This window comes from Cariama cristata, unplaced genomic scaffold, assembly GCF_000690535.1.
Source record: "Cariama cristata isolate BGI_N322 unplaced genomic scaffold, ASM69053v1 scaffold16839, whole genome shotgun sequence".
NCBI classification, from domain to species: domain Eukaryota; kingdom Metazoa; phylum Chordata; class Aves; order Cariamiformes; family Cariamidae; genus Cariama; species Cariama cristata.
Window position 1 is genome coordinate 14,903 of NW_009637581.1, and position 13,245 is coordinate 28,147.

The 13,245-nt window shown below is 37.4% G+C and overlaps 1 protein-coding gene across 1 annotated transcript in view; it reads left to right on the forward strand.

Annotated features, from left to right (window-relative positions):
- The window catches only part of SV2C (synaptic vesicle glycoprotein 2C), a gene marked incomplete at both ends in the record, with an annotated part of 36,775 nt that overhangs the window by 14,558 nt on the left and 8,972 nt on the right, over window positions 1-13,245 (forward strand). Inside the window, 3 exons of the mRNA XM_009708399.1 lie at window positions 8,184-8,317; window positions 8,474-8,563; window positions 12,781-12,891. Coding sequence (XP_009706701.1) covers window positions 8,184-8,317; window positions 8,474-8,563; window positions 12,781-12,891 — 335 coding nt within the window. The remainder of the gene's footprint in view (window positions 1-8,183; window positions 8,318-8,473; window positions 8,564-12,780; window positions 12,892-13,245) is intronic.

A 13,245-nucleotide genomic window follows, 5' to 3' on the forward strand; every position in this document is an offset into this window, starting at 1 on the left:
ATCAGTCTAGGAAAAGCTGACAAAGCTCTGTGTGATGATCCCACATCAGCTGAGAGCCCCTCTAGGGTCAAGCAGGTACTGGAGAACAAACCTAATTCTCTTACGAATGAGGTGCAGGTATATCAAGAAGCCATGTAGAAGGTTTTGTACAAATTTGATGTTTATCCTTTCCCTCTCACCTTGTGGGGTGATGGCTCTGCATTTCATGTCAATGTCTTTCTTTATGGATTTGGACAGTACTGTCTTCTTCCAAACTCTGTATTTTGGCTCTGATTTTTCTCTTATTTTCATGCCTCTTCAGTGTTTATTGTGAATGAGTGGTTTAGGGTCGCTCAAAGAATCACCATTAAAGGTATTAGCAAAAATGGTTTTAATACGAATTTATATAAAGTACGACTTTACAAAGTTCAATGGCAAAGTTCACTCTATTACTTACTACATGGAAGAAACATACAAAGGCAAATCAAGTTAGAATTGAGCTAGAATGATTTACACCAAGACCAGAGATGAAAAGGGGTAAGGGAGACCCTCCCGTTGAATCATGAAATTCAGAGACAACTCCTTTGCTTTCTAAACAGCTCTCAGAAAGGAGTCTAGGTGTGGCTGGATCCAGACTTAGCCCCAGACTTGGTCAATGATTTGTATCTGAAAAATTTTTATATACTTGTTCATTTAGCAGCATTTAATCATTGACTAATTGATCATTTGCAGAGTGATTCAATAGGTTTTTCTATAACCACAACGGTGACTTAAATTGTTGTAGGGTATTTAAATCCATTCACAGATGCACGTGCGCAAACACAAAGAGAGACAGAGAGAGGGAGAGATAAATATATAACAGTATACCTTTTACAAGTTCCCCTCGAATTCAGTGAAATACTTACTTCAAATCTCTTGGCACTTCTCAACAGGCGAGGGTTGAGCGTCAAGGCATGAAGGATTTCAGCCTAGGCTCCATCGTCAACTTGAGAGTTCACGAGCTCTGAGAGGCATCCCACTCAGAGGGAGATACTGATTGCAGACCACTGCGGTCCAGGAGAGCTCAAAGAGTCTCACTTAGGACCACTGTTTATGGGTTCACAAGATGATTTGCTTTAGTCATCAGTAAACTCCCATCCTGGCCACAGTCTAGGTCAGTAATTACTGGAATTCTCAAAATTCCAGTGACAATGGTAGCGTTTCACTCAAGCTATGATTCAGATAAGGGATGTTCCAAGGCTGTCCGCGGGTGACAGATTGTTCTCACTCTCATTCCCCACCTTGGCCAGGCAACAGGAGTGCCAGTATGATCACTGTTACTTCCATCTTAGCCATGAAAGAGTTTCTGGTACCATCAAGGGATGCTTAACCACCCACCTCATTACACAAAGGCCAAGACCTAAGGGGAATTCCTGAGATTGTAGGGAGGTCCAAAGGGAGGGTGGGATGAGGGGTGGAAATGCAGCACCACAGTTTTACTGAGATCTTCCAGCAGTGAGTTAAGACCTGTGCAATTATTATTATTCCTGTTTTATAGATAGGGATGCAGCATATAAATACACAGAAAAGCACAATAAAACACTACACATTACCAGTAACTCACTGTGTAATTGGATCATGTAAGGGAGAGTGGTGACTAGCAGTCTAACTAAAGTGAATAAACAAACATGTATACCTCTGTGTAAGATAAATAACTTAAGAGGCAGAGGAATCTTCATCTCCTGTCAGCTGTTTTGCTGTCAGCTGACTCTTACAGCTGATGTTCAAACAAGAATGTTTCCTGCAAAGTGCACTTACTCAAGATCTTTTTTCTTTTTAACATGCTTTTTGTGTATATGGGTAATCATTAAAATTTATTTCAGCGCTGCTTTACATGACTAAAAAGTTAATTTATCCAGCTCTGTGAAGTGTACAGGAATCCTCTTGTTACCATACCTTTCTTAGTCATATAGTAAGGGCAGAAGAGGCAATACCAGTTCTGAAAATGCCATAAGCTGCTTATTGTGAAAGCTCTTCTACTCTTTTGCCACTGTTTGTAATAACTAATGTGTTTTTGGGATAGTCCACTGAAGAGGAGAGTATAGGGTGAATATGCAGAAAATTTGTAATTGTCAATTTAGTTTGCAAGTCCTTTCGTTCTGGTTCTGTATAGCTTCTCTTCTGCCCTGTAAGACTTTCTAAAATGTGAACTGCTAATGAGTGATTTTGCCTTATTCATGTCTGTGGTTTATTTAGTTGGCCCAGTATCCTTCCCAGTAAAGAAAATTGAAATGCAAGAATAGTTTCCTTTGTTGAATTCAAGATACAGACATGCTGTTCCCATTAGGCTCTGTACTGACAACAGCCTACTTCAAGTCTCTACACGTATTCATGTTTATCTAGCTAGGATGGCAAGTGAGATCCTGATTTCCTAATCATAAATAAACCACTAATTAAACATCCTTTGCCACACCTAGCATCTGCCAAGATTAGACAGATGATACGACCAGGCTGTTGAGTACTTGCAGTTCTCTTACTAGGGATTACTGCTTTGATTCTCTTACATGATTACATCTGTTCATCTCTTCTGCCATTTTAAAGCTTAACTTCTTCCCTGTATTGGCTACTGTGAATCATAACATCTACAGCCGTACTTTACAGCCAAATGAAAGTCAGATTTCAGACAAACCATAGCAATCCAAGCACGCACACAATGACGTACAATCTTCCCTTGTCTCCTTTTCACCCAGCATTTCTAGCTATTCTGATTTGAAAATTTTTTTTTTTTTTTTTTTTTTTCTATCAGGCTTGTCACAGATACATTAGCATTTCCATAGCAAGGAAACAAACCTAACAGCTCTATATTCTGTGCAGAGTATATGTAAGGTTAAGCGAAAGGCTGACATATCATTACCAATCCTCGAATTTTGGGCACGTATCATACCATATCATTGTCTGAAGTATGGGGATATACAAACTTCCCTTTTCAGATGAAGATCAATGCCAGCACAGGGAAGTGATGAGTATCAGTGATTCACAACCCCCTCCTGCAGGAGAGGAAATGTGTCTTTAGAAAATGCCTTGTTCCTTTTAATCACAGTTTTGAGTGTCAACTGACCAAGTCTGAGTTTAATGTATTTGTAAAATGTATCTGTTTCATACTGTTACTTTCTTCTTTTATTGAACTGTTGATCCTCATGGCTGCCAGGGACTAACAGCATCAGCTAGAGAGCCAGGTAGAGGCAGATGGAGGAGAGTCTTCTATGGGCACCTTTGTTAAGGTACCTCCATCATGGTCTGCCACACTTCAGCTGTTTTATTTCCAGATTCCTTCTGCAGAAATTACCACCAGCTGACCTGCTGAGCCAGTGGGTTTGTAGAGTATCTAATTATCTATATAGGCTAAAAATATCACTGCCTTTCCCATGTGATATTAATAATCTAATCACAGGAAAGACAAGCATTCTACTTTGTGTTAGTTGAATTTCACATTAATACAATTACAGAATAATTCTGAAAACTTTATTTCTGCGTTTGTTAGAAACCATGTATTTCACTCAGCCTTGTAAAAATGTCTAAATGAGCTTTCTCAACTATATAACTTACCTGAACTATGTTTTTTTTTCAGTTTCAGTGATGTTTTACCATTATTCTAATCAGTACCACTAAAATATATGGGCTCAAATCCTAGATGTTACTCAGCTAAATTTGATAATGCCAGGACAGACTAAATATAAGTGCAATAATAATAATGTATTTCGGTGCTACGAGGTGCAAAATATTTTCTTATAATTTTGATTTAGCTTAGATTTGGGAAATACTGAACACAACGTTTAATAGTAGAAGTCTTTCTGGAGAAATTTTTTAAACTTATTTGTACGACGTGCGGTAACAGTGCCACCACGTGGCAATTACATATCTTACAGCAATCACATATCAGTTACTGGAAGCTTTTCAAATTTAAAACACTACAAATTGAGGCTAGAAAGCTGAGTTATGACCGAAGATTGTATGATAAGACAGAAATAAGAAAAGTTATAAAATCATAAAAAGGATTCTGCAGAACAGTCTGTCGAGTCTATGAATTCCTATAAATACCTCACTTATCTTTCTCCTCCACCCCTAATTTTAGGGATATTCTTGCATCTACTCCCACCTTTGACCTACCAAAAGACAGAAATTTATGCAAACTTGACTTGACAATATCTGACACTGCTATGAATCTAATTCCTCTGATTCCTAGTGAATCATTAACAAAAATTGTTATCAAGAATGGCCAGTCTTTGGCTAACCATGCCACAAAATACCTACATTCGGTTAGGCTTTCTTTGCCCACATTAGTCTCTTAGAAAGATGTTTCACAACTTCATTCCTTTGGTATTTAGCAACCTTTCCCTTGCCAGCCAGTATTTATCTAGAGCCTATAGGCACCCATATTTTTCATTGCCCGCGTTGTACTTTAGTGTAACCCATACGGATTTGTAAAGAGATACCATGTTCCCTTTCAGCCCTCAGTTTGGGAACTTAAGCAAATTATCCCCATTAGTCTGCTCTCTAGTAACCTAGCCACTGTAAAAGATGATCCTTGTCCCTGAAGATACCTATTGTTTATCAGGTAATATACATTTATAAAATTCAGCATAATATGAACAGGTTTACCTCTATATTTATACAGAAACTCCAAGACAGAAATGCTCTTTTCTCTCCTCTGGAGCAAGAAATTGTTTATAATATCCTTTTAATATATTAATATTATGGAGCAGAATAAATGCTGTGTTAGAGGGAAGATTTTGTTGACATTGAATTCAACATATAAACTGGTAAATAGATACACATTAGCATCTTGTACATTTTGGTTTTGCTCTGCTGCGTGCTGCTGTTTCTGTAATCAGTAATTGCCAGGTCTGTGATTCACTGGGCCTTTTCCAGCCATCAGTAAAGTGGAGGGGTGGTATTCAGCACAAAGGTTGCTGCAGCAGCTTCAGATTCAGTCATGCGGGTTTTACGTTGCTCTATAGCACATCATTCCCAAGATGCATTTGGACCAAGTGTTTTGCAATTCATAAAACATTGGGACTTGCCACCGTTTTCAAGATTAACGACTCTCAAATACAGGAAAGCCAGGGAGCAAGGGTGAAGTTTAGCTTTTGGCTGCTGTGCAGTGCTCTGAACACAAGTAGAGCTGCTCTGTCTTTGCTATTGTGTCATAAATCAGGGAAGGGAGAAGCAAATTGAGTTACAGCCAAGAACACCCTTCCATTTGGTTTCAAGACTTACATACAATAGGAATGAAAGCCACTTTGTGAGCTAAATTCAGAGCTACTCTAATGGCATCATTTTCCAGATTAGCTCATGACCTAGGAAAATGGGATGTGTTGAACACGAGAATAAATCTAAACTTGCTCTGCATTTAAAATATATGTTTGTTTTGCTGATCTAGTGCTGGTGCTGGAATAGACACCAGAGCAGCCTCAAGAAAGCTGTGTTGCAGCTGGCTTTTTTCCTACCAATTTCTTCTTATAATCCTGATGCTCACTATTATCATTAATTCAGCAGATATGTTAAATCACAAGATAAATTGCAGCAGCTAATGAAAAACAAAGTGAAAAAGATGGAATAAGAGCAATAAACATAATGAACATTTCACTTGGCATGCCCTTCAGACATTTTGAGGAGTAAAAAAGATGTTTTGTAGGTTGTCAGGATGACAGTAGGATGAACGGTGCACTCATTGCTTTTAATTAAGTGTAGTATGGCTCGCTTACATTAATAAATGACGCCTTAAAATAAATTATCACCAGTATTTTCCAGGACTGGCTACAGAGCACAAGATATTGCTGTTGTTTTGTAACAGGTATAAAGCCAGGTTGATTTAATTTACTGGAAAAGTGCCCTTTGTGCAGCCCAATCTCATAAAACATAAACCAAAGTGGTGAAGGGCAGGTTGTCTAAATATACCAGTGGCTCTGTGTATTTTTGGGGCAGTTTATAGTGAAAGAGCCAGTACCTCTGTCGTGCTGTTCTGGAAGAGGAACATCCCCGTCCTGTGCTGCCATTGCCATGGCACTAGCAGTTGCATGGCTGCCAAGCAAGTCAGATCAGCTCACTGCTCTGACTGAAAATTTACTTAACCAAAAGGATACAATTTTGCAAGCTCTGTATCAAGTGATCCTTTACTATAGTTTAAAATACATAATGAAGAATATGATTCTAATGATTACAATAGAATGTGTACACAATACGCAAAACACAGGTATGGTTTCTAACTGCCTCATTAACTCACTGTAAACCTTTCCTTCTTTTTTTCCCTCCCTTCCGAATTTAGATGTAAAGTATACCCATAATATTTAACATTTTAAGTTCCATAAAACAAAAAGTTGATATTTTCCAAAAATCAGTAAAATATAAATTTTAATACACTTTTAGATCCTTTTTTTGTTCATATTTTTTATTCTTAAATTTTCAGTCCAAGTTCTATTTCAGAACCAAATTTAACATTACATTTCTGACAGCCTCTTTTTGTTGGAGGGAACTTTGGAGAGGGAATGTATGTTTATTTGGAGCCTTAAAAAAAAGTAACATGGCGTTCCAAGATCATTACCAACACTGCCATTGATTTTACCTCTGTCTTCCTGGGGTAAGGATGGCAGGGCTAAATGAGGTTGTAGAGCAAGCTGGTATAGTTTCAGACACACAGAAATTTTGTAGGAGACCAGAAAAAACAGGTTCCCTTGTCTGGAGATCAAAATGTTTCACTGAGCTGTTGATAAAGGGAAAAAAATAAATCATGGGTTGACTGTATTTTTCATATGGTAACATGTAAGTACTTTAACATGAAAATGAATTTGTTTTCCAAGAATGTATTGATGATCCACAGCATGAGATCTTTAAATTCCAAAATACAGTATATATTTAACAGATAAATATCTCCTTTGAAGAACTATTTAACAGGCCATTTGGCACCATATTGTACCAGTTGTTTACCGACATCTAGACAGATTTAATTATCCATGTCTTTTGTCTAGAAAAATCAGTTAGCAAAGAAATTTATCAGATTAATCTGGCATCAGCTCTTTCATTAGCTAGGATCCCATTTTCCTCCAGTAACCTCTTCTGTTCTTTAGCTATATCTTCCACTGATCTTTTAATAAGTTATCCTTGAAAGTTTTGCTTGAAAATTTCTGCCATATTGAAGCCAGACTAAAAGGCCAGGTAGTTACCCAAATAATATTTTTCTCTTTCTTAAGACAAATTCTTAGGTTTCTTGCAGTTCTAGCATGTCAATAGTCTAGTCATAACATACCAAACAATCAGATATTTTATTAAAAAGCTGGACTACCAGACCTGCAGTTTCACAACAGGTTTTCCAGTATTTCCTTTTGTGTTGTTCTCAGTATATTTTATCAATGCTTTCTACAGGATGTCAGCTATAGAGTCAGCACTCAGACGTATCTCAAGATCAATTTTTCAGATGAGGAGAGTTGTTTTCCTGTTGTTTTGTTTTCTTAATATCTGTATATAATCATACATTCTTTCTCTACCTCAGCGTTAAGGTTGCTCATCTCAGATGTAAGTTTAAATACCAAGTATTTTTTCCTGTACATCTAGTCATGGGGAATGGGGGACAGCTGTCAGTTTACTTTTATCAGAACTTAAGGAGTGGTATAGTGCTTTGGAGCAGGATGGAAATGGAAGTCAGGCACTGTAAATGCTCTATATGTGCACTGTGTTACATCAGGAGACTCTTATCAAGAGTATTGAAATCAATTTTTTGTAGAAAAAGTTAATAATAATAAAGAAGGCTGTAAAATTCCATAAAATATGTCATCTGAGTGTAGATTTTTAATTCTCCCTTCTTCCAGTATTCATAGAAAACTATTTCTTTGTATATGTATTCTTACATACGGTGATGGTGTCTCTTTTTTGTTCATGTAACTACCTACATGCAGATTTTGCTGAGACTTGAAAGAGGCTTCTTCATCCCTGCGTAAGGAAGTTTCCCACCCCGCATAATATAGCCATTTTCCAGCGTGACTAAGTCACATGCAAGAGTCTGAATTTCATAGTGTAAGATCATTTGTGAAATCATCAATATTTGTGGAAATAAAAGAGATCTATCAGGCTTCATTTAAATACAGGTATCATTTTGTATCTCCAAGAAGCTGCAGACTCCCGTGTACAATACTCCATATTCCTCTACATTTTGTGAATTTCTCCTTTTATAGGATGGAGTTTCAGCATGGGCTCTGCCTACCAGTTCCACAGCTGGCGAGTATTTGTGATCGTCTGTGCCCTGCCCTGTGTCTCCTCTGTGGTAGCCCTCACCTTTATGCCAGAAAGCCCACGGTTCTTGCTGGAGGTATAACTTTCCAAACGGTTTTGGGATTCCAGTCAAAATTGTTTCTGTGTTTGCATCATGACGTCTGTGTAACAGGCATTAAGATTACTCAGTGAGTACAGTGAGTATCTTAATCTGTATGTATATTTTCTTTAAATGTTTTGATCACACGTTTAGGTTGGAAAACATGATGAAGCTTGGATGATACTCAAGCAAATTCATGACACAAACATGCGAGCTCGTGGTCAGCCTGAAAAAGTCTTCACAGTGAGTACTGCTTTTAAAGCTAATCACTTAGCACATCAGCGAGCTTGCTGACTGGCAAGGTCTGAAGGACTTAAGCAATCAATATTAATACTCTGCATGACAGAGCCAATCATTCGTTCTCTAAATATCTAAATAAAAGAACCTAATTCCTACCGAAATTATTACATATATGTTAAGATATCAACCTTAACTCAGCATATTCTTGAGTGTACGAACCCACAGTGTGATAATTTTCTCTAGTGTACCAAGATACTTAATAGACTTTGTGTTTTATTCATTAAGTTTACTTCACCCGTAATAGTAACAGTAGGCAAATAGAAGTCCAAATTAGTTGGCTGTTGTGTCTATAAAGTTTTGACATTGTTATTTTTTTCATTTTTATCAGCTGAAAAAATAATTATAAAAAGTTCATTTTCACTTGTGTGAAATAGTAATTTCACACATGTAATTTTCTCAAAATATCGTGGAAGGTCAACTGCATCTTGTTGATTTGCAGGTCTAATGATAAGGCCATATTCAAAGTATTGATGGGTTGTTTCTATTTGGAGGAGAAATTGGCAGTTCAGAAGTGGGACTTTTTTATGTCGTCTTCCTTGTTTATGGAGAATATACGCAACAATTCTGTCTTCCTGGATACAGTAGGATGAAACAATGGAAGGCATTTTCTTGCTTTGAAATCCAGTCTGCCTTTCCATCTTGTGCTCTGCCGTGGGAGTGCGGGCATTTTGCTCCCTCTCAGAGCCATGTGTGGGATGTTTTTGCTCTTCCAGAGGCTTTCTTCTTACTTTAATGCACAAGTAACTCAATTAACAAATCGTCTTAAAGATTCTGCATTTGCAGTCAGTCTCAAAGAATGACCATCTGACCGTATAACTTTATTCCACTGAGACTTGCAGTTTATTGCCTTGGACGTAGTTTCCATTGCCTCCATTTAATTTTTTCCACAAAGAAGCTCAGGAGCTCCTATATTTATCTTGAAAGAAGACTGGTTAGCACATCTGTCATGTTAAATCCATATTTATTGATATGCTGGTGACCTACACTTAATCCCATCTAACCTAATATTTTATTTTCTGATTTCATTTATGGGTAAAGGGATTTGCCTAACACCATATAACTAGGGTGTAATTTCACAATTGGCTCTTGCTGATCTGAGCTGCTTTCAGACACAGTATGCCTGCCCACAGTCACTCTTTGTTTTCCTTCTGCCAGCACTGATATTCATTGACTGATTGCACAGTCAGCCATAGCACAGACCCTGTCCCCCTCAGGGGGGAACAGCCACAGTCTCACATCGGTTCGATATAATCGTAATCACGTCCTAAAGCAGCCGTGGAGAAGAAAACAAAGCACATGCTTGTTGTTTGCAGTTCTTGTGATCTAACAAGTCTTTCTCTCTATGAGTGTTAAAATGTGACACTGAACCATGTTGAAATCAGCGCTTTATTTATAGCTATGTTTGTTAATTAGTCGATCATGAATAAGGCACAAATAAGCAAAAACCACCACTTGGGATTTTTGCCAGTGTCTGTCACAAACATTGGGAAAACAACTACAGATATCAAGGAGTTGAAGGATTAGAAATACTGTATTGTGTGTCAAGGTTACAGTGTGTAGAAATCCCTATTTTTAGCTTGCATTAATATGATTAGAATTGCATCATTGTCACCGCATTAGATAATATCAGCACTTTATCTTATAAGACTCAGAAAGCAAAGAACTTATGCCTAATTTGTTTGGGACATCCTTTTAGTCTCTTTTTCTTAGTATAAGTTACTCCTCAATATTGTGACATTTTGTCTCAGTAATTTATTCACATAGCTCTCCTAAACCCCATTGCTTCATCCAGTACCATTCTATGACTTATGTGTTACTATTTTCCTCTGCTTCATGTCAGTAGTTACACCAGATATGCTGTGATAGTATGTTTTCTAACTCTATAGCTGATGTAACTTTTTATCCATTACTGCTATAGTTTTAGTGTGCTTTCCTTTTATATGTTTTCCTAAGTATATTGATTTCATCTTTTTCTAGAAGTTTTTTTCACAAATCGTGTTTATTTTTCTTACTTATACTATTGAGGATTTTATCTTCAAACCTTTAGAACAGAGAAGGCATCGACTGGTGAACGGTTGGTTTTATGGTTAGAAACTCCAAAAATGGATGTGTTCTAGTTATTGACTGTGGAGGTGGTAGCTCTTAATACTTTTGAAAATCCTGAAAACAGTGACACTAACAGAGGTAGGAGTGAATGGATAGTATCTTATATTATGGAACCACCCAAGTTAAATGTGTATGTATATGCTTAATTACCTTCCTGGGTCCTTAAAATAGACCAGAATTCTCTCCATTCTTTCACTGACGTGTAATAATTAATCTCTTTTTTTCTGGAAGCATTTTCCTTTGCAACAGGTCTTGATTTTGGAGAATCTGAAACATTGCGTATTTCTAGCTGTTGCTTTTAAACAGAAGTTCCATTTTCATTAAAATAGGTTTTCTTTATTGGTTTTTCTTTCATTCTTCATATACTGACAGCTGAATTTGCATGGTCCAGATGGACAATTGTTCTGATTCAACAGGACTTTTCTTATGTTAAAGAACCATCAAAGCCAGGGGCTTTTTGTTCCCAGTCGCATATAGTGGTCCTGGGATATATACATATTTTCTTCAATCTCCACAGCTCCAAACGAGTCAGGTGGCCAGGAAGGTTAAAAGGCTACCCCTGAGCCTACAAAAGTGCTACTGGTTTATACAGCATGATTTAAAAGGCATGCCCTTTCTGCCCAGAGGTGTGGCTTGGGAGGATGTCTGCATGTACAAGCTCTTAAATAATCTTGGAGGACTCAACTCAGTCTTTTGTATAACATGTTTCATAAAAGCAGTTTAAGAAAAGCTTAAAATCAATGGAAAGATGCAGACAGGATTATTGCTATTGGAAAAGGCATGATTAGAAGAGTACAGGGTTCTGATACAGTCATGGTTTGGCAAGACAGTGATCTGCAGTATTTCAGAAATAAGAGTGGTTAAAACCGCTTAGTGGGCTTTTGTTTGTTCTTGTTCACGGGATGAGGCTGCTGGTGCATCTTAAACAGTGTACATCTGTAAAAGCAGTGAGCTGAAAACTAGAGCTTTACCATCAATACTGCTACTCCCTGGTGTCCTGTAATCCACCGTGATATATCTGTGGGTGGTGATGTTCTCATTCTGTTAAGAAGAACCAAAAGCTTCAGAAATTGCATCTAAACATTGAACACTCCATTTCTTGCTCTCCTAGTATGTTAGCCCCTTTCCCCATTTTGTTTATTTCCTTTCCATTCTTTATTTGTCTTTTTAAATAAACTGTGGATGATTACAGTGCCTTTTGTAATATCGCTATGAACCTGGGAGTAGAATAGAAGGCCAAACCAAAACCATACAATGGTATAAGTTTGTCAGGTCCTGTGTCTGGAAAGACCATATAGCTCATTCTTGTTCTGCTACACAGGAGAGTTCAAGTGAAAATTAGCATTGTAGGCAACATCACATTCTCTGTCACTGGTAATTCTGTATTTTTCCCTGATGTCTGTTTATCTCATTTCACTTCAGATGAAGTAAGTGATTGCTCATAACAGCAATAACATGCATGGTTCCAGATCATTTCACCTAACTTTTTCACTCTTCATTAAAATGGATAGTTAAAGTCAACATCCAAAAGACAAAGAGACTTCCCTGTCTAACACTACAGGAAATAAGAACAAAAGAAAAAATGTTATTCAGCTATTAATTCTTGGCATTTCAAATACTTCTGTTTTCATTACTGTGTCTTTAATCAATAGACTTTCAACAGTTTTGTGATAGTAAATCAGAAACAGCTTGATAGCAAACTCTGGACATGGTTAACTGAGAGTTTAAATAATGTTTTATCCTTTGTGGCATTAGGGGTATACAGCAATATTCTAGCAAAACCTGACAGTAATAGCTTCTTTCAGTCAGAGGAAATGAGTTTTCTGCATGCTTTGAAAGTAGAGCTCTTTCCATACAGTTGCATCCGTAACAAACTTTGGTATTATGGTGTGCTGCTATTCCTTTGTATTTCTAAAGCATTTCTAGTGTAGACACAGATTTAATATCTGCTCATTTTCAGTTTGTGAGATTTACTAAAACCTTCCAGTAATACTCCACAGGCAGTTAATGATTAAAGAAAATGCAAATATTTGCTGTTCTGTTTTTATTTCTAGGTTAACAGAATCAAAACTCCAAAGCAGATAGACGAGCTCATAGAAATAGAGAGCGATACAGGAACTTGGTACAGGAGGTGTTTTGTTAGAATTCGCACAGAGCTGTATGGTGTAAGTAACAACACGTCTGTTCATTCTCTAATTACCTTTTTTTTAATTAGCCTTCAGAAATGGGATGGATTGACTGAGCTCATGCTGCTGACAGGTGCAATGCTACATTTTCCATGCAACTGGGAGATTCAGGAACCAGTGTAAGGTTCTGGTTTCCTGACCCAGGAGAGGCGCAGGTGAATCACAGAGGTTGGTCCCAACTTGTGAGGAGGAAAATGCAGCATTGTTCTTCATACAAGTGATGGGTAATAGCTACACAGCCATATTCCCAAGCACCACAATATAATATGTACTGGGAATGCATATCAATATATACCTATGGAAAAAGGTGACATGTGATGAGATGAATAGATA